The 19353-nt window shown below is 37.4% G+C and overlaps 1 protein-coding gene across 2 annotated transcripts in view; it reads left to right on the forward strand.

The window, feature by feature from the left end:
- Window positions 1-18639, forward strand: part of Cntnap4 (contactin associated protein family member 4) — a 258872-nt gene extending 240233 nt beyond the window's left edge. For both annotated transcript variants that reach the window (XM_010609481.2, XM_033757934.1), the window contains 3 exons: window positions 11342-11560; window positions 11859-11930; window positions 16411-18639. In XM_010609481.2, coding sequence (XP_010607783.1) covers window positions 11342-11560; window positions 11859-11930; window positions 16411-16604 — 485 coding nt within the window. In that variant the 3' untranslated portion in view covers window positions 16605-18639. The remainder of the gene's footprint in view (window positions 1-11341; window positions 11561-11858; window positions 11931-16410) is intronic.
- Window positions 18640-19353: the final 714 nt, after the last annotated feature.

The raw sequence follows: 19353 nt of genomic DNA on the forward strand, positions 1-19353 counted from the left end.
ATCAACTGCCAAACATGCAAACCATCATCTCATGATAAAAGCAATATAAAGTCTAAAAGAGCTAGAAGGTAAAAGCAACTGCTTTTCTTCCAGCTAGCAAATACGCTTTGGCTTATGGCTTGGATCCTGTCTGTCTTGTATTGTTGTAGTTGCCATGTACTCTTGTTTAAGCTTAACCTAAATGTCTTATAATTCTGATTCATTTTCATCCTTACTACTCATCAGAGTACTGAACTAGAAGCATATTCTTGCCATTTTAACATCGAAATATGTGTACATTTTTATGCTCTCCAAGAAGGACTAAATTGAAAGTGGGGAAGTACATTTTAAAAGAGGGATTATTTTCGTTTATAAATTATAAACTATTGATATTTCACATGATTTAATAATCAGGAATGTGGGGGGGGCTCTTACTGACTGGCTTTGTTCCTGGTCTGATATTTGCCACTAACTTGGACTATTTTATCCAAGATAGTGAATGGAATCTTGTATTTTTGACCTTTTCAGTGATTTGTACCTCGATTAATCAGTCCTTGCATTCCCTGTACATAGTCTCAGAATCTTGAGAATGTTTGATTAAACCCATGGGTGAATGATCAAAATGTTGGCCTTCAAGAAGGTTAATAGCTAAGTTTATAAATATTTATAGGCATGCATGTAGTATGATGAGCACCAAAATGATGTGCTCTTGTTTTCCAAACAGCAAAAATATCATGAATTACAGTTGTTCTTCCAGTGTGCCAGAGTGGATGTAAAAAACATGTGCAGAATACTGGTTAGATATTTGGAAATTTAACTGAAAAATTTCAAGTATCTTGCAGTGTTACTTTTACAGATCCAACTTTTAAGGTTGATCTTTATATCATTTGCTCTAAGGATGCATATGTAGTAACACATTTGGCATGAGGTGATGATTCTACTTTATTCTGTAGCTTTAAAGTTGATTCAAATCCTGGCCCCTGGTGTCTAATTACCAAATAAAACTATGTGCTTTCAGTCTGTGCACATGAGTACTAGTTCTAGACTAAATTTCAAATATATAGAAGCAACGGCTAGGCTTTCAGGTAAAAACAGAAGAAAAAATAACTTATTTCACATATGTCATCAGGAAATGCATATATTTAAGACCAGTGTAGAGGTAAGGACACTGACCTCTATGAATTGGCTATTTAAATTTAGACTTCTAGGTACTTTTGGTGTCATTTTTTCATAATGATAGCCAAAGGAAAGTTTAAGAGGAATGAAATCCTGTCCTTTGCAGCAAATGGATAGAAATGGAGGTCACAACGTTAAATGAAATAAGCCAAAATGAGAAAGACAAATACCGTGTGTTCTCTCATAAGTGGAAGAGTTCAGGGGAGGGAGAGGGAAGGAGGTTGGATAATAGGTATCAAAATACAGCTAGTTAAAGGAGTAACTTGGAGTGTGGTGACTATGGTTCACCTCAACCTGTTATACTTTTTGTGAAGAATGAGAAGAGGGGAGCTTAGGCTCCAAACACAAAGAAATGATGAGGAGATGGAAATGCTAATTACTGCACACACAGCGTGCATGTATTGCAATATCACACTGCATCATATGTTCAATTATTACGTCTCAACTCACAAAAAATTGGGGCACAAACCTAAGCCGACAAATGAGCAGCAACAGCAGCAAAACCACAACTTGTCGTATCTGTGGGTCTTACCCTTTCCTGTGCTGTCAGCCCTGGAGGGAGTAGGTGGCAAAGAAGGAAAGTCCTAGAGAGACCCAGGAAAAGGGAGGCTGAGGATGTCAGAGGTGGAGCCTCCTCCTCTGCAGTGGACAGTGTGCCTGAAAGTCATTCTGAATATCACGCTTTGCTCCCTCCTGTCTTCCATATGCCGACCTGCACATAACTACTGTTGTTGTTCATTGAATACATGCAACTGACAGTGTGAGAGAACCCGTCCCCCAAATGCCGCATCACCAGATGCTATCGGTGTGTGGGTCTGTGAGCTGATACTGCATTCCTGATACCAGGAAGACACATTAAGTAGAGTCTTGGTGCAAGATATGTCAGAACTGTCACATGAAATAATGAACAAAAGTCAAATAAATGAAACAACTCCTGATCTCAAGAGCTCTTCCTTTCATCAGGTTGTGAACTGAGGTTTGCACCTAAGGTGAATAGACAGAAAATTCAAACTATAATGTGTAATATTGATAAAAATTCATATTATTATCTCCAAATTTAATAGCAGTTACTGATAAATATGTTGTTGTGAGTAGAATTATGTTAAACACATTATGAAGTAATGAAACTGATTTGCACTGTGTGAGGAGGAACGTATTAACTAAATAGAATGACATTTAATATATATTTTTCTTTGTGCAAACGAATATGGGATATTAGTATGAAATTAAAGAGGTTAATGTTTATATTCAAGTTGTATAGTATTCAAATGCCTATCAGTCATGTTGAAAAATAAGATTAAAGTCCAAATTGAGCAATGAAATTTATATTCTGGATGAATTCATCCTCCCCCAAGGATAAGTGATCACTTATTCAACATGTGCCTAAGGTGTGCATCTTGATTCAAGATTAATCATTTGTAATTCAAAGGAGACTAATTTTTTTGTGTGGTACATGAATTCATTATAAATGTTAGAGAGTATATTATTGCATTTCTACATAATGTATTTATTTATAGTAAAGTAGATCACAAGATGGTTAAATAGTGGGGCTATTAATTTTTCAAAAAGCATTACCTAGTTTTGAAGTTACTTACTGTGTTAGCTCGTGTCATCAGAGAAACAGCTGCCAAAGACTTTCTTAAGAGAAAACGGGAGGGAATGGCCAAGGGTGGCTGAGCCGTGTAAGTCGCTACAGGTAAAGGAGACAGGGAGGAAAGATCAGAAAGAAGTATGCCAGACCACTCTGCGGGCTAAGGTGGATTTCCTCAGGTCTTTGGGGAGCCCTTGAATCAAAGTCAGAGGGGTCCCATGTTTCCCAGGAGTAAGCCCGTCTTAGAGTGTGTGCTGTGTGTGATCAGCCATCTGCGAGGAGTAGCTGTGGGGCAGCATGGCCTGGCACAGGTGCAAAATAGATTTCAGAGCCTGGCCGTTGAGACCTTCTAACTAGGTATCTTTGGGGCACAGTTTTATGTTGCTCAGCTTTGTAAGCCTATTTGGCTCATTGATTCATCTGTTAATTGAACACTTGCTTTGTGATCACCTACAATGTATAGAGAATACCCCCAAGAAACATAAATATTACATCTGCCCTTACAGAACTTATGGGTACTGGGGACTGATAATCATTATAACTTGATCTTATGTGTATAATTAAGTATAATGTACCCTGGTACTGTTTTAGATAAAAGAGTCCCAAATTACCTTGCAAATTAAGATATGTTAAGACACATCTCTTTTTAAAAGATAATTTCTAGATATATTTTAAGGGAGCAAGATATAAATATTGACTCTGTGTGTGTGTCTGTCTGTTCAGCAGTCATAGTTTGCCTACATTTTTCAACCAAAAGCTTGAAGAATTGACCATCCACTCATTTTACAGTTGGAAATGAAGAAATAAAGAAAATGCCTGTTCTAGCGTGACTTGCTCCAGTAGTACCCTTTTCTTAAACTTAGGGAGAAATGTTGGGTTTATTTTGGTTCACAGTCACTGGTAAACATAAATAGCAGTTATTGAGTGAGGTGGGTTAAAAACTGATGTCACACTGTGGTGCGATGTGGTAATGATCTCCAACTCCCCATCAGAATTAAAACACAGAACAACTCGGTAACTGTGGCAATAATACTGCATGGATGGCCCCAAGCTGCGTTGGGAGGATTCAGGTTTCAGCCAAGCAGCTCACTTCGGAAGACCCCTCATCAGTAGGCTATGTTGTATTTTACTCCCCATACTCAGAAAATTAAACTCAGAGCCAGGCACCTGGGAAAGTTTCTAAGTTGGAACCGTTTCGTAGTTTACTTCAGTACAATCCTGACAGATATGTCACTCGTTCTGAGCAATAGCTTTTGTACATGTGATAGGACGGCTGGCAGTGACCCTTTCTCTTTCCTAAGGCTGCAGAGCCAGAAAGTGCAGGGCACTGCAGGGCAGACTTTAGGCCCAATGTGAATGAAAAGTTAGTCAGCAAGGAGAAGGGAGTGTGCTCAGGTCGCTCAGGAGCTTTAAGAGCAACCTCCAATGCACAGAAACTATATAGAACTTGCCTCAGGCTTTAGGGGAGAAACTGAGGACCCTGGTTTTATGCTACGTTGTGAAATGACTCTCAGGATAGTGGACCAGTTATTTCAAAAGTAAAACTTTAAAGAGAAGTATAACTAGAATAAGAAAAAAATAATAAATCACCTAAAAGTGTTTTTAAAAATTAATCGGATCCATTGCATTTTTTATTTTTTTAATAACTAAGTTGTCACAGACTGTATTTAAAGTGTACCATGATGTCATCCTTGGGAAAGACTTTGTTAGATTCCAAAGGGTCATTCATTTCATTTTGAACAGGCTATACTTAAAAACATCAAACATCTTTTTGTCCAAATCATGACATAAGAACATAGACCAGATAGAGACCATTCATGATGCCAAAAGAAAGATATTACCTGGTTGTAATTATACAGCAAATGATAAAATGGAATTTTGGGTTTTTGTCAAAGGAACATGTAATCATAGGCAAGTGGCCCCTGTGGGGCAGGTGAGTATAAAACTCTCACGGTGATGTCACGCTCATTACTGTACTTTCCTTTGGCAGTCGCTCATGATAAAACAGCTCTGCTTACCCTCCGGAAAATAGCAATGATAAAAGCAAAAGTCTTCAGTCTAAAACTTTGCATTTTCAGATACAAAATCTACAATCCTTTGTGCAGTGGCAAAACAAGAATACCTTAGAAAATAGAGACTGTTTATTTTGTTAATTATTATCATGTATAAAATGTGTCTGCCCCCGAAATAAGTAAATATAAAGCCATGCATCCAGGCATTTGTTAAAGGTTGGGAATGGATAGAAGAGAGAGGAGAGTCGTGGCTGGGCTGTAGGATGCAGACACAGAACTCTTGAGGTAAGGACACAGCCACACAGAGGCGGTATGGAAGGGCTTATGCTGATGGGACAAGCCAGAATAACAGCAGTGAAATTTGAATTCAGCCCGTATCATCTGTTAAGTGTAATGGAGCATTAGAGATGGTTTCCATGTCATCATAGCACAATTTGATAGTTACCTAAAAATTACCTCCGCTTCTTTCACATATCTGCTACTCATGCTTGTTAACAGTAACTGGAGTAAAAAATTGTCGTCACAGTCCAGACTCCTTTGTACAGTTGTGTACTGAAGGGTGGAGAGGGAGTGATTCCTTCATTCTCATCTTCCTCGTGGAAAGCCAGGCAGCCTGATGCCACTTCTTTAAGTACGCTGTTTGCAACTTGCGTGTGTCCCATTGTCAAAGTGAATGATTTGTCCATGTGTTCCCTTAAGATAAATATTTATAAGAAAATGATATACAAAGAGATTTCTCTAAGATGTAATTAAAGGGAATGTTCCCAGGCAAATTATTTTGCTAATTCATTAAGCTTTTATTGGATTACAATTCTACCATGTAAAAAATCCCATTTAACAGAATTACATCATCTTAAAGCTGCATGGAAAAATGTACCCACGTTCTGAATAATGTTATATGCAAACCCATTGTAAAAATGACTGAAAATCGCTCTTCAAAGGCTGACTGAAGTCAATAATTGCTGTTTGTTACTTTTCATGTCAAATACGTAATGGCGCAAGAACAGTGACTGAACAAGTGGGTGCTTCGCGGTGGTGGTGGGGAAGGTACATCCGGTGGCATCAGATGAACTCAGTCGCTGGTCCTTTATAATTAATCAGCTCTGTTCCATTTGCCCTTCATAGCCAAACTTGTCGCAAAATTAGGTTGTGAGTTCTGTTTTTGTGTTGATTTTTATGTTAGGGGCTGAGTTTCATAAAAGCCTGAAGGTTGCTCTCATTCGTGCTGAGCAGCGGCTTTGGCAGATATATTTAGAGACAGCGACACGTAGAGATCGTTTATCTTTCCTGGGCCCGCAGAGGCAGGAAGTGTGCTGAGTTCTTTGGTGCCGATTTAGGCTAAGATGTAAATAAAGTGTGTGGTCTGGAGGAAGAGGATATCTGCTCCATCTCCCCAAGAGAGCTTCGGTAACAATCTTCAATCTCCAGGATATTTTAAATAAAACCTACTTCAAAGCCGAGAAAGTACATCAGAAAGTTTAATTAGATATCTTAAGGACACTGTGATTTTTCAAATATCCTTGTCAAATAGTACTTAAGATGAGGCAGGTTATACCGCAAGCAAAAGAGAAATACAGGTCAGTGTGAGATAGCTACCTATAAATAGCATTTGTATTAATTAGGTTTTCAAGATTGTATTTCAGGATAGTAGGTTCAGCAAATAAATATGTTTCATGATTAACTTCTCCTTTATCCAAATAGTATTTGTTGTCTGCTTTGCCATTTCACCTCTCCACTCATTTTGTTGAGTGATTTACCCAGTGATCAGACTGTCCCGCTGGCTCCAGCTCTGAGTCCTCTTTTGATTTGTAGCACCATGTTCTGCCAAACCTTCTTTATCTTTATGGATTAAAGATATGGAAATCATTTTTATTAAATGGCCCCTTTTCATAGGTGTGATATTATAACATACTTGTATTTGTTTTCTGAGGTCCTATAGTTTTCCTTTCTTGGGGGGTTATGAGAGCTACAAGACATTTCATAAAGTACTCCTGATAATTGTTCTTGCATTCACTGTCATATCTTCTGAGAAACAGCCCTCTCTCTGAAATAGAAAGACACTCCATCAAGTTCTAATTTCTTGGTGTTCTATTTTTCTTGTAGACTTTTTGTTAAAAGGTTTCTTCCTTTTATACCAGCAAAAGTCGTGCTCTATGTTTGTATATACAACAGAGGCTTCTTTTGTAATAGGCAAGGCCATCCAAGAATCTGAGTCAGTTAAGGATGTTTATAATCAGAGCCATCTAAAATATAATTATCTTATAAGGATTGCTGAGATGAAGTACACATCTGTCTTCAGTTCCTTCCTCCATGTTTACTTTTCCAGCCTTTACAATGTGTTGGCATTTTAGGAATCAGATAACAGGAAAGATGTAATTTTATTTTTTTTGCTCATTAGCATTTAAGTATAATTGTCAAAGCAGATAAATGACACTGTGTGTTTCTGAGGCCATATTCACGAGCAACTTGGGGTATAACTATTTTGTGTTTGAATTCAGCGGTGGGAAGATGGCTGCTAAGTCCCTTGCAGTTTCTTTCCATTCCCAATTCTGATTGTAGCCATCACTTGTCCTGAAGCAAGTAGTAGTTGGCCCAGCCCAGCTGGAGGGGTGGATCCGGAAACTCCCGATCTGACCTTCTGAGTTGAAGGATTGGAGTGCTCAGGGGCCAACAACCCTAGGACAATCTCAGGGAGAGAATTTGAACTGTATGGACCCTTGGGGAGCACATGCTGACAAAGCTCTCCGGACCCTGTTGGGAAAAAACAACATTGGAAAACATCAGTTTGTTTTTTTTCTCTCTTTCCCAAGGGTCTGAGGATGACCCGAAATTTGGACCACACCTTTTCTATTTTGAGGTTTGCTACAGAGGGGAGACTTCCTCTGAGGTCTTTGGCTGCCCCTACCCTCTGGGTTTTGGGCCACAGGCTGCTACATGGTCTGCCTTCTCTGGCTTTCAGCCACCTAAAGCAGGAAGTAAATGAGCAAGCGTGAGCAGGTTTAACATAAAATTCCATCCTTAAAAGGATTTAACACCAACAAAAGGGGTGTAAAACAACCCCAAAACAACCAGAGAGATTCTTATGAAAATAAAGCTATTCAAGGACACAGACAACAACATGAATGAAATATAGAATGAGAAATTTAAGGTAATTCTAATAAAGCATCGAAAGACCTTGAGGAACTAAAAATTACCATTTGATGTTTGTTTTCTGAAACTAAAAAATTCAGCTGGAAGGGATGACCTTTATTGATACTTGAATTTATCACCTGGAAGTTCAAGTAAATGAAAAGCATTTGGCTTACACAGGAGTAGGTCCTATATGAAAATCAGGAGGGAAATTAAAATAGATTTGGAGAATACACAGAGGAGACCTAATGTGAGTCAGTGGCATTTCAGAAGGATAAAAAGGGCGAAAGTGAAGCAATAGTTCCATGCACAATATATGAAATTTCCCAAGCCAAATAAAACTTTGTGTGTGCAGATGGAGAGAGCTCACCATGTCCTCTGTAGAATATTGAGAAACACAGATGTGTGAGCACACACACACACACACACACACACACACAGCCAAAGAGACAGTCTGATAAAAGTGACAAAATCACAAGGAATCTCACAAATTTTGAAAAAGAATAGAGCAAGAAGATTAGGTAATAATATCCATAGGCACTAGAAAAATAGAGCTCTGAAAAGAGTCATCCTTAAAATCAACGCAAAAAAAACAACCTCACCCATCACGGTAATTTCCTGCCACAGATACTCTCCATCATGTTGTCCAGTGTATTTTCCTCATTGCATTATGACTCTTCAAAATTATCATTTAGTTCCTGTTTCCGTGTTTATTGTCTCTCCTCTCCAATAAACCGTAAAAGGCCCAAACTGCGGAGGATTTGTTTGCTCTACCCTTAGCTCTGAAAACAACAAATACTCATCAACTGACTCTGCATTTTAGGCTTTAAAGTTTAAATGTTTGTACAATAATTTCTGAGGAAAAATGTTTGCAATTTGTAAATGTGAGGTTTTTAAAAATGTTTCGCATCACAGTTTTACCAGAGAGGTAAATCTTGACTGCATTTTTGACTCAAAAGTAAGATTATTTTAAAAGCCTATAGAAATTTTATTCAGCCTCACAAAAGAAATATGATTATGGTTATGTTGCAATTCAAAATATATTTCCTTTTTTCTCATTATTGTTAAAAAATTTCCAATGCTAGAACACATTGTTTCCCTAAAAATATAGGTTTGAATGTACAGTTGTGTTCCTATGTTTCAGGATTCTATACACATCCCCAAAATCCATTAGCGCCTTGATAAAATAGAACTGATGTGTATCTCCAATATGCTGAAAATCAGCTCTAGATTATTTATGATACCTCATCCAATGGGATGTTGTGTAAGCAGTCATTCTACCATATTGTTTAGGGGATCGTGACAAGAAAAAAGCCTGTACATGTTTGGTGCAGATGCCATTTATTTAAAAACGGTATTCGGTCCCAAATTGGTTGACTGTGTGGGTGTAGATCCACAGACAGGCAAGGCCAACTGCGTGTCCATTGGAAGGAGAGGTTGCCGTGGGGTGGACTGTTATTTGTTTTTCAGCACGGGGACAGTCACTCCTATGAAGCAGCAGGGTACTGGGTGTTGAGGCCCAGCTGTGTGCTTAAGGAGCTCACAGTGCACCGTGTTTGAGCCCCAGAGCAATACTCTCATGTACTCTCCCTGTGTGGGAAAATAGCACTAAGGGGTTTGTCAAGGCCTCCAGAGGCTGAACACCTGGGCCAGAACTGTCTGAGTCTGTTTACTTAATAGCCGTGAATACGTAGCTACTAAATTCCTTTTACTTCTGCTTTATTGAAAGAACTCCATTAAGTCTTTCCACAGCCAGTGTTGAGATTTCCTAGGTTAATGAACATGTCCTTAAGTATACAGCTAATTAAGAATGATATGGTGAACTCTCCAGAAATGATTAAAGCCCATAACAGAGGACGATGCAGTGTCTCTGATCTTCAGTTTTCTTTTTAGAGAGAGTGATTGTCACTATACTAAGTGTTTAATCAGTATTTTTATTATTAGGTATAAAATGTGAAAGAAAATGGAGCCAAAGAAAATGTTCTTCAAAAGCCTAGATACAAGAAGAAAAGACAGGGTCCATCAGATTTATGATGCCTAGTGTTACTTAAAATGTAGCACTGCACTAAACAAAAAACTGAAACAGAGCACCCCAAATGGAAACAAAAGAAGAAAAAAGGAAACAAAAACGTCGGAAAGAACATCCCAAGTCTAAAGTGGTTCATCAACAAAAGCTTGGGATTTGGTGTCCAGCAGGCTTGGGGTTCAGTAAATAATTTGAGTGACCGTGATCTCAGGAAAATCATTGAAATTCTGGACCTATGTTTCATATTTGGATGCCTGGAATAAGCTGCTCATGTGGCAGAATCCCTTAGAATAGTGCCTACATACAATGCGCAGTCGATAAATACTTAATACTCATCACTTTAAAAAAAAAAAAGAGAGAGACAAAATACAGATTTTGTTCTGTGCCCACGTAGTTGAAATATATGGGAGAGCTGTTGTGCTCTTTTGTGGCTGAACATTGGTGGATGAATACATGGCAGTCTGATAACATTTGAACACGTAATAGATTTTATTCCTGCAAACAACTAGCATGCAGGATTACTTATTTATTAGGATATTATGAACTGATATTCTGGCACTCAAACCGCTCTGTTCCGCAACAGTTCAATACTAACTGAACTCACAGGAGGAGGACTTAGCTGTCTACGAAAGGCACAAGCATGTTTCTAAATACCAGGCTGTAATTAAAGCAGAGAGAGAGATGGCTGAGGTATAAATGTTTTCAGTACTGTACCTGAGTCGTTAGGGAGACATGCCGATAACTATGGGTATGGCCTCTTGCCGTGATGATAGCATATTGCCTGGCAGGTTTGGGTAGGATTGTAAAGTACCAGAGAGCTTTTAGCTGGACCAAAACGTTAGATTGGGCAATTGTTGAGGGAACTGTAGATCAATTTTACCTTTAGCTTCTATTATTTTCATGGGTTAAGTCTTAAAAGCTGAGCAGAACTCATTTCTAAATCCAGGACACACACCTCCCGGTATTGACTACAAGCTCTCTCATAAATACTTTTTAATGATATTTTAAAATTTGAAATATTATGACCCTTATCGGTTCATGGCCTGACCCATTCTTGTGGAGGCTTTAATCATTTCCAGCGGATTCCCTGTATCACTCTTAATTAATCATACAAATTGTTTTCATTAACCTAGGAGATCTCAGCACTAGCTGTGGAAAGCCTTAATAGATTGAGTTCTTTTTTTTTTTTTCTTTAATATTTTTTATTGGTACATTTTAGAGGTACAATACAGTTACATTCATCATTGGGATCTTGTACCTTTACATGACTTTCTTGGTTCTTCTTCTTGTTTTTTTAATAAAGACAGAAGTGAATTTCTAAGTTGTATATCTATTGCTATGGCCTTGACAGACCTAAAATATTCGATGTGTGTGGCCGTTTGTGCTTCTCACCGTGATTAACGCAGTGATGTTTCTTGGGGTTTGCAGAGCACGGCGAAGTGGACCCGGACACGTCACTGGCGGGAGCGCAGGGCTTCACCGGCTGCCTCTCTGCGGTGCAGCTCAGCCACGTGGCCCCCCTGAAGGCCGCCCTGCGCCCCAGCCACCCAGCACCCGTCACCATAACGGGCCATGTGGCCGAGTCCAGCTGTGTGGCCCCAGCTGGCACGGATGCCACATCGAGGGAGAGGACACATTCATTCACAGGTGACTGCAGCCTTTCCTCTACCTACTCACAAACCCCCCTTGGATTTGAAAAACTTCTGATTCTGTTGTTACACTGCATTCTCAAGAAGACTTCTTAGAAATGGCTCTGTTTAAACTTGAGTTCTCTTTCTCATTTGTCTTCTAGAGTCTTATTTATTCATTGTTCAATCTGAAAATGATAAATATCCCATAGTCACTTCTGACATTCTCTTTGGGCTTAAAATATTGATGAATTTTTCAAAATGTCTTCCTTTTTCTTGGCTATATACCTCTGTCCCCTTTTGTGATTTACCTGCAGATCATTCTGGAACAATGGATGACAGGGAACCCCTCACTAATGTAATCAAAAGTGACTCAGCAGTAATTGGAGGTAACTAGAAGCATGAATTAGTTCATCTTTGGTTCCTTGTTATCATTGCTAGTAAATATTTGGCTTTATATAATTATCTATAAAAATCTCCTCATGTTGCAAGGGCCAGGCACTAAGTTGTGAGGACAACTGACTATTTCTACTGGATTATCTTATAGAATCCTCCTGATTTCTTGGCATTCTAGGACATGTTCAGTATAAATAGTTGATGGCTTGACTAGAGCACCATACTCAGGGAATAATTGCAAAACTGTAACAGTGAATATTCATTAGCCCTGAAATGCAATTGCAAGGGTCCATGGAGTTCTGAATATATTTGTGAAAATGTCATTTTTACTTTCCTTTGGCTTGGACATTTGATTGCTTCAGCAAAAAGTAGGAAAAACATTAAACTGAGAAGCATATGTTTTGTGTTGCCTTAATGCTTATTAAACTAGGTATTTTCAGGGTCTAAATACTAGTATTGGTGAATCTTATACTTTCAGTTGCATTTTTATCAAATATTAGGTTAATGAGCTTAAAGTGATTAACAGTATTTTTAAATTGCAGAGTTAACACAAAAACTTTTAAAGTATATCGCTCTGGTAATGTGACAGCATATTCTTTGAGATGTAATTTATTCAAAACCAACTCTAGTAATAAACCTTTTCTCTTCCTGATTAATGCTCTTAAGAATGCTATTAATCAAATTATTGAAATGTTAAGTGGTTTAGCTTTTTTCCACCCTTTGAATATGATATGGACACATATAAAAATAAATAATTATTCTAAGGCCTTGCCAGATGATGTGTTTATTCATATACTTGGGCAACTTATGTGGGCAACTTATCCTTGGTCCATTTGGTTGTTTTTCAGGTTCTTACTCATCTGGATGCAGATTTTCTTCAAGTAGTTATTATTTTGTTCAGACAGTGAATGGTACTTGTCAAGTCTTTGTGGCCATCACTGGGTTAGTCAGCTTTTTGTCACTGTGACAAAATACATCAGAATAACAACCTAGAGGAGGAAAGGTGCACTTTGGCTCATGGCTTTGGAGGTTTTAATGTACGGTCTGCTGGCTGCTTTGGTTTTAGGTCTGTGATATCATCATGGCAGAAGGGTTTGGTGGGGGAGAGCTGCTCACTTCATGGCAGCCAGGAAGGAAAGAGTGAGAAATCACCATAGAGACTCTGCTAGCAGGCTTCCTCCTCCTTGTAATTCTTGTTCCTTTTGGGGTCGCACCCTATTAGATGGTGCCAGTAGTGCTCCTCCCATACATTCTTCCACATTCAGGGTGGGTTGTTGCCCCATCAGTCGGCTGTCCCACATGCCAGTCATCTGTGGAAACACCTAGAAATATGCCTTACTAATGTCCTGGGTGTTTCTCAACCCAATTAAACTGACAATCAAGACTCACCATCACAATTGATGTTCCTGTTCTTTTGCTTTTAAACAAATTAATGATATGCAAATTAAAGATACATGAAATAGAATTTAATCACCTGGCAAGCAAAAAAAGTACCTTTTTTGAATAATAATTAAAATAATCTATAGTTTAGTTAATAATTATAGAATCTGTTGAAAGTATTGGAAATACAGTATATAGTAAAAATACTTGTAAAGCTATAGGATTTACAATGTGCTCAACATTTTAAGCTAGGATTCCTATCCAGGAAATTGTCACATAATAGTGCTTTTTTCCATGCATTCTCCTTGTATAGGTAGAGTTAAATATAGATCCCAAGATAGATATAAAGAGCATTGTATGGTCAAGCCAATATTAGAACACAATATTTAATTCTTAGACTATTGTTTTGGGCAAAATTCATTTCCAAGTTTTACAGAGTTAGGGAAGAAATGTGCTGGTAGGTCATTCTAATGTTATTCAAGAACAAAACTAAATTACAGTTCACTTGTGAAATTCTTACTTAGATCAAATGCATAGGACAGAAAAAGACAATATGGGAGCTTTGGGCCAGGAGTGCTCACCAGGGATCATGAAACCAGTGCCAGCTAGTTTCTGTTGGCATAGCGGCTGCCAATGGCCTTCTAAGCTCAGAGAACTGTCTGGACTGCATGAAATTTATCTAAGTCACAGTGTATTGTCCTCCAGTGTTTACTTCATCTGGCAGCGCGGTGGTAGAACTTTTGCCCATTGTCCAGTTACTCACAAATTGCACCTATTATGTAACCACAGTGAATCCATTTAAGCATTTTCCAGACTGTCTAATCCTCCCACCCTGTTCTACATTTTAGTAAATTTTTTTGCTTAGAAACAAAGTGAGAAATATAAGAAGGGAGAATTAATTCAATAAGACATTTCAAAATGGTGATCCAGATGTGCAGAGTTTTTTGTAAGCATACCCGTATATAGACAGACAGATTTAGACAGAGAGAAAGTTAAATAATTTCCTCATACGAACACACAGTACTTTGAATGTAACATCACAGCACTAGAATGGCCATATTTTATATAAAATAGTTTTAGTTGTATTTTTTTATAACAGGTGAGATCAAGCTTTTTCTTGGTCACAACATATCCTGACAAAATTTAGCTCAAATTAAAACAGAAAAATCACATTTATGAGCTAACAAGTTCAGAGACCATTCATGTTTTGACCGAGTGTCCCATTTGAGCCAATATACTGGTGAAACATTGAAATTGTTCACAATCTCTCTCTTTAAGCCAGTAGCTTTATAATCAGATACAAGTAGTATTTAAAGCAACTCAACTGAGAATGAGAAAAAAATTATAATAAATGAGTATTGTAATTAAATTATTCTTTATTTAATATCATTAAAAATAACAAAAGTGACCATGCCCATCAGTAAACTCTTCAGAGTTCATTTACATAATTCAGTCAACACGTTTACATTAGATTGTTTCCTTTCTCAGGTAAGGCTGTTCTAGTAGAAAATTGAATGGATATTGATAATAGTATGATTGACCATGAGGAACCAATCTTCTCAGCAAATTACTTGTTTAGGAATCTGTGACTGATAAGAACTTTAAAGTCTTTGACTCCGTTATAGTTGTATAAATCTATTATATTAGAATGGAGTCTTAATTTTGCAATATGAGATTTGACCCACATTACTATTTTTGACATTACCTATTTTTATCTGAAAATGTATCATTCATTGATACCTTGATTAATTGCATCAGAAAAGTCCTTAGCTATGAGGAAACTCTTCAACTCATGGTAAATAGTTTTCCAAATTTGATTTTTTTGTTTGGAAGTTTGATTTTTATCATTACTAACATATGTTATTAGTTTTCATGAGGTGCCAGGCTTTTCTTACATTAGATCAAGTTTCCACCAAATACCCACATCTGGCCGCCAGAGTTTTCCTGTTAGTTTTTCTTTCAAATAAAAATGGTGTTGCATGAAGTATAAAACAACTAGTTCAGTTCATAACTCCAATGTTCACACAATGTTTCTCCTGGGGGTAGACCTCATTCTTAAGAATATTCCACAACTACTTTATATGTATTTCCCATTTCAACACATAAAACATTCATAAGACTTGTAGTCAGGGGTCAAGGTTTAATAAAATGAGGTCTTTTTCCAGCTGCATCCAGGGCATCCTTAAATGAATACATGGCTCTTGCCTGGTGGTACAGTGTTTTCAGCGTCATGAATTCAGGACTACTATTACAGCTCGGTATCCTTCCCTTAATATGTGCTAAGTACCAGGAATCTTACCTGCTTTATTTTATACCACCAGCAGAAATTCCAGCACAGTGAAAAAGACATCTTAGAACTATTACAAAATTAGTTTTTAACCTCGACAATCCTCCCCAAAGTGTCCTGGGGCTCAAAGATCACACTGAGGACAACAGACCGGATGTAATGACAAGGTTGATTATTGTAGGCATGGCTGACGATTGTAGTACTGAAAAATTGTATATTTTGAAATACAAAGTTTTAAAAACTCAATATTCCTCATGTAGAAATAACTTAAATCTATATCTATATCTATATTTTATTATTCAGGAATTTTGTTCATATGACTGACCTCCTGGTATTCAGTACTGTAACAAATTATTGAAAATCAACTATAAAATTTTACATATCTAACCATGAAAACACAGATCAACCTTTTGGTATTAAAATTCTTACTATTTTACTAGTCCGTGGTAATTTCAAAATTATCAATGCTTATCTACATCTTAATGTGAAGTAACCACCTTGTATTAGAAAAATGTAGGTAATATTTTGTGTTAAATATAAATGTACTAAGTAGATCCAATATAACGTGCATTCAGATTAAACAGAGGTGAACATGTAAGTCGATAGCAGTCAAAAGTAAGCTGAATATACTGTAACAGAATTTGCATCAGAAATGCCTCCAGTTTTAATCTGTCCAATTTATGTGTAGTAGATGCTTGATTTTAGCGGGAAAATAATTTTCTCAGGACTCATGAAGCAATGAAGTCGTCGTGGTTCTATCCCTCCCAGAACTCTGACTTTGTGTGTCTTCTCTGTTCTCTCTCTAGGTTTGATCGCTGTTGTGATCTTTATCTTGCTTTGCATCACTGCCATAGCTGTTCGCATTTATCAGCAGAAAAGGTTATACAAAAGAAATGAGGCAAAAAGGTCAGAGAATGTAGACAGTGCTGAAGCTGTTTTGAAAAGTGAGCTTAATGTACAAAATGCAGTGAATGAAAATCAGAAAGAGTACTTCTTCTGATTGGCAGCCGTGATTTAACTTATGCTGATGACAGTCTGTTTTAATAGCCAGGGGCTTTGCAATGGACAAGAACTGTTCTTACCCTGAATGTACAGGCGATGGATTTGCAGCACCGCCATCTTGCCACGTCCAGGCTCGGACGGCTCCGGGAGGCCTCATCCAGTGACGTTCTCCTCATGACGGTCATTCTGTGTAACGAATAATTAGATATTGCTGTTAATTTCCGGCTGTTCCAACACGATCTATAACCAGTTTAACTTGCTTAGTGACTACAGGTTTTAAATGTGAAAACTGTAGCCCCAGTCTCCTCGCTGTGTAATTCATAGGTTCTGTTAGAGATAAAAAGTCACAATTGGACTACAGTGACCTTGCTTTGTTTGAGAGCATATGCTGCTTTTGCTTTAGTCTTCCCATGGTGCTGTTCATGGACCTGGAAATGCTTCTAAGATCCTATTTGGCTGGTGTTTGCATCTTCAGTGGCCAAAAGTATATAAAGCCCCTTTGCCTTTCTCTGTATTACATTCAATACATCAGTAGTCTGGAAAAATGTTTTGTTGTCTTTGGCTTGTTTGTATTGCTCTTTTTCTATTTGACTCTTCTTAATGATTTTGGCTACATTAGGTTTTGAGTGTCTGATTTTACCTCTGAACCTACAGTTCATTTGTAAAGAGACTCAAAGTGCAGTGGTTGTCCACATGTGATGTCTTACCTTTAAAAGTTTCTATTTTATTTGTTATCGTTGTTTGATAGCGACGGTAGTTAAGACCCTGAGTAATTCCAATTTCCCAAAGACTATAAAATGTTTTCAATTAAACTTGATTATATAGAAAAAAACAATTCTTAACACAGCAAAAATTATTTTTAATTACAACTGTAATGCCTCGAATGAAATATACTTCTGAGAATATTTTCCTTGAACCTTATGTCAGTTTCTTGTAGGTTTATATTTCTGTTTTTCTGCAGGTTATCACGAGCTTTTCTTTGATCTTGCATGAGTATATTTCATGTCTTATCTTCTTATAGATTTGAAAAAAAATGAAACAAGTTGAACTGTAGAACGCCATTTCTCATGCTAAAAAGTGTAATGTATGTACCCCTTCAGGCATGAACCTCCGATATATACTGCTTGAAATGTGAGCTGTGACCATGCTCCCTTCTCTGCACAACCAGTGCACTAATTAAAGGGTGCTTATCGTAAGGAAAGATAGTGCATTGTCTAACCCATACGAAATCTCTCCTTCTAGTCACTGCTTATGCAGGATGATTAAGTTAATTTCTCAGAAAGTACCACCAATCAATGAAATCCACTAACAAGTCCATCCTGATTAGAGTGATTAGAATGATTAAGAGATTGAGGAATTGTCAATAACCTTATAGAACAGTTCCAATAATTCATTCTGAAGCCATGTAAACAAGATACTCGCTTGGAACTATCTCTGTATCCCATGAGACAGTTCAATAATAAAGGCACTTTGTGGTCCACATGCACACCTCCAAGTGCCTCCCAAGTAAAAATCAGATTCCTTAGTTTGTCTATAGTAGGACATTTAGAAATATGTACATTCGTCATTACTATTGTCTTATTTACTACGCTTTCCTTGTTAACCTTAGAAAGCTTGGCTGTCTTTTCTCATCCATAGTGATGTTTCTGTAATGCCTGACTAAATCTGAAGTATGTGAATTAGCATAACAGTTCATAAAGGACCTGTGTTGGTAAATGGCAGACATTTTTTTTTTTAATCAGAAGACCTGTGGTGACAAGGGAAAGATTTGACATAGAAATGGCGGTATCTCTTTGATGTAAAGATGGATGCAGCCATCATCACGGCTCTGAATCTCTTCCCAGTGTTTGTTTTATGTAGTGGCAGCATTAACCTTGTTGGTAGCTAGAATGTAGACAGGTTTGCAGATGGCGAAGCCACATAGTCCTCTGAGGTTTGCATTGCTAGAGGCTGCAGCATTTTTATCAAAATGCACAGACACATTATAGACCATGGTGTTGATTTGCTGATTTGTAATCAATTCCTTTCTTTTTTTTCTTAATAAAATGCATTTTTGAAATAAAATGCAAAATATATTTTAAGAGATGTTGTATAAAAGTTTAACATTAGGGAAATTTACTGGATTTCTTTTTCTTAAAACAGTACACAGATGTATAGGTGTATGCTTTCTTTACTTGTGTGCGTGCGTGTGTGCCTGTGTGTGTTTAATCCTTTTGAAAGATTTTGTGATTATTGCGAACCTTTAACTAATGCTGCAGTTATGTATTTTTCCTTTTAAATAGACAAAAAAAATGAAAAAAAAGTATAAAAATGTTTGCTGATAGTAACAAGGAAAGTCAAGTTACAGTAGATTTAAAGTTTTGCCAGAGAACAATGATGTGACTGTCAGCAATTGTTTGTGGAGAGGTTTCTATGTATTTAAATTGGGTGGTGTCTTTTGATTCTCTTTTCTTCTCCATTGAGCTTGGCCAGTAAACACAATATAAATGTACAAGTGTTATAAGGGAAGATATATTGTAGTTTTGTATAATTTAAAACTAAAAAGAGAGAAACTTTCTTGTTTCAAATGAAAGAATGAAAACAATATATAATTAACATTCTCATTTTAAGGAGACTAGACTTCCCAAGTCTCATTAAATTAAGACATACAACGCGCAATAAAGTGCAGTTAGTGTGGCAGTGAAGGTCTTCAGTGGGAACCACATCTCATTTTATAAGAATTAGGCCATTGAAATGGCCTCTATTCA

Source organism: Fukomys damarensis, unplaced genomic scaffold (assembly GCF_012274545.1).
Source record: "Fukomys damarensis isolate Sample0158 unplaced genomic scaffold, DMR_v1.0_HiC HiC_scaffold_32, whole genome shotgun sequence".
In the NCBI taxonomy this organism is placed as follows: Eukaryota; Metazoa; Chordata; class Mammalia; order Rodentia; family Bathyergidae; genus Fukomys; species Fukomys damarensis.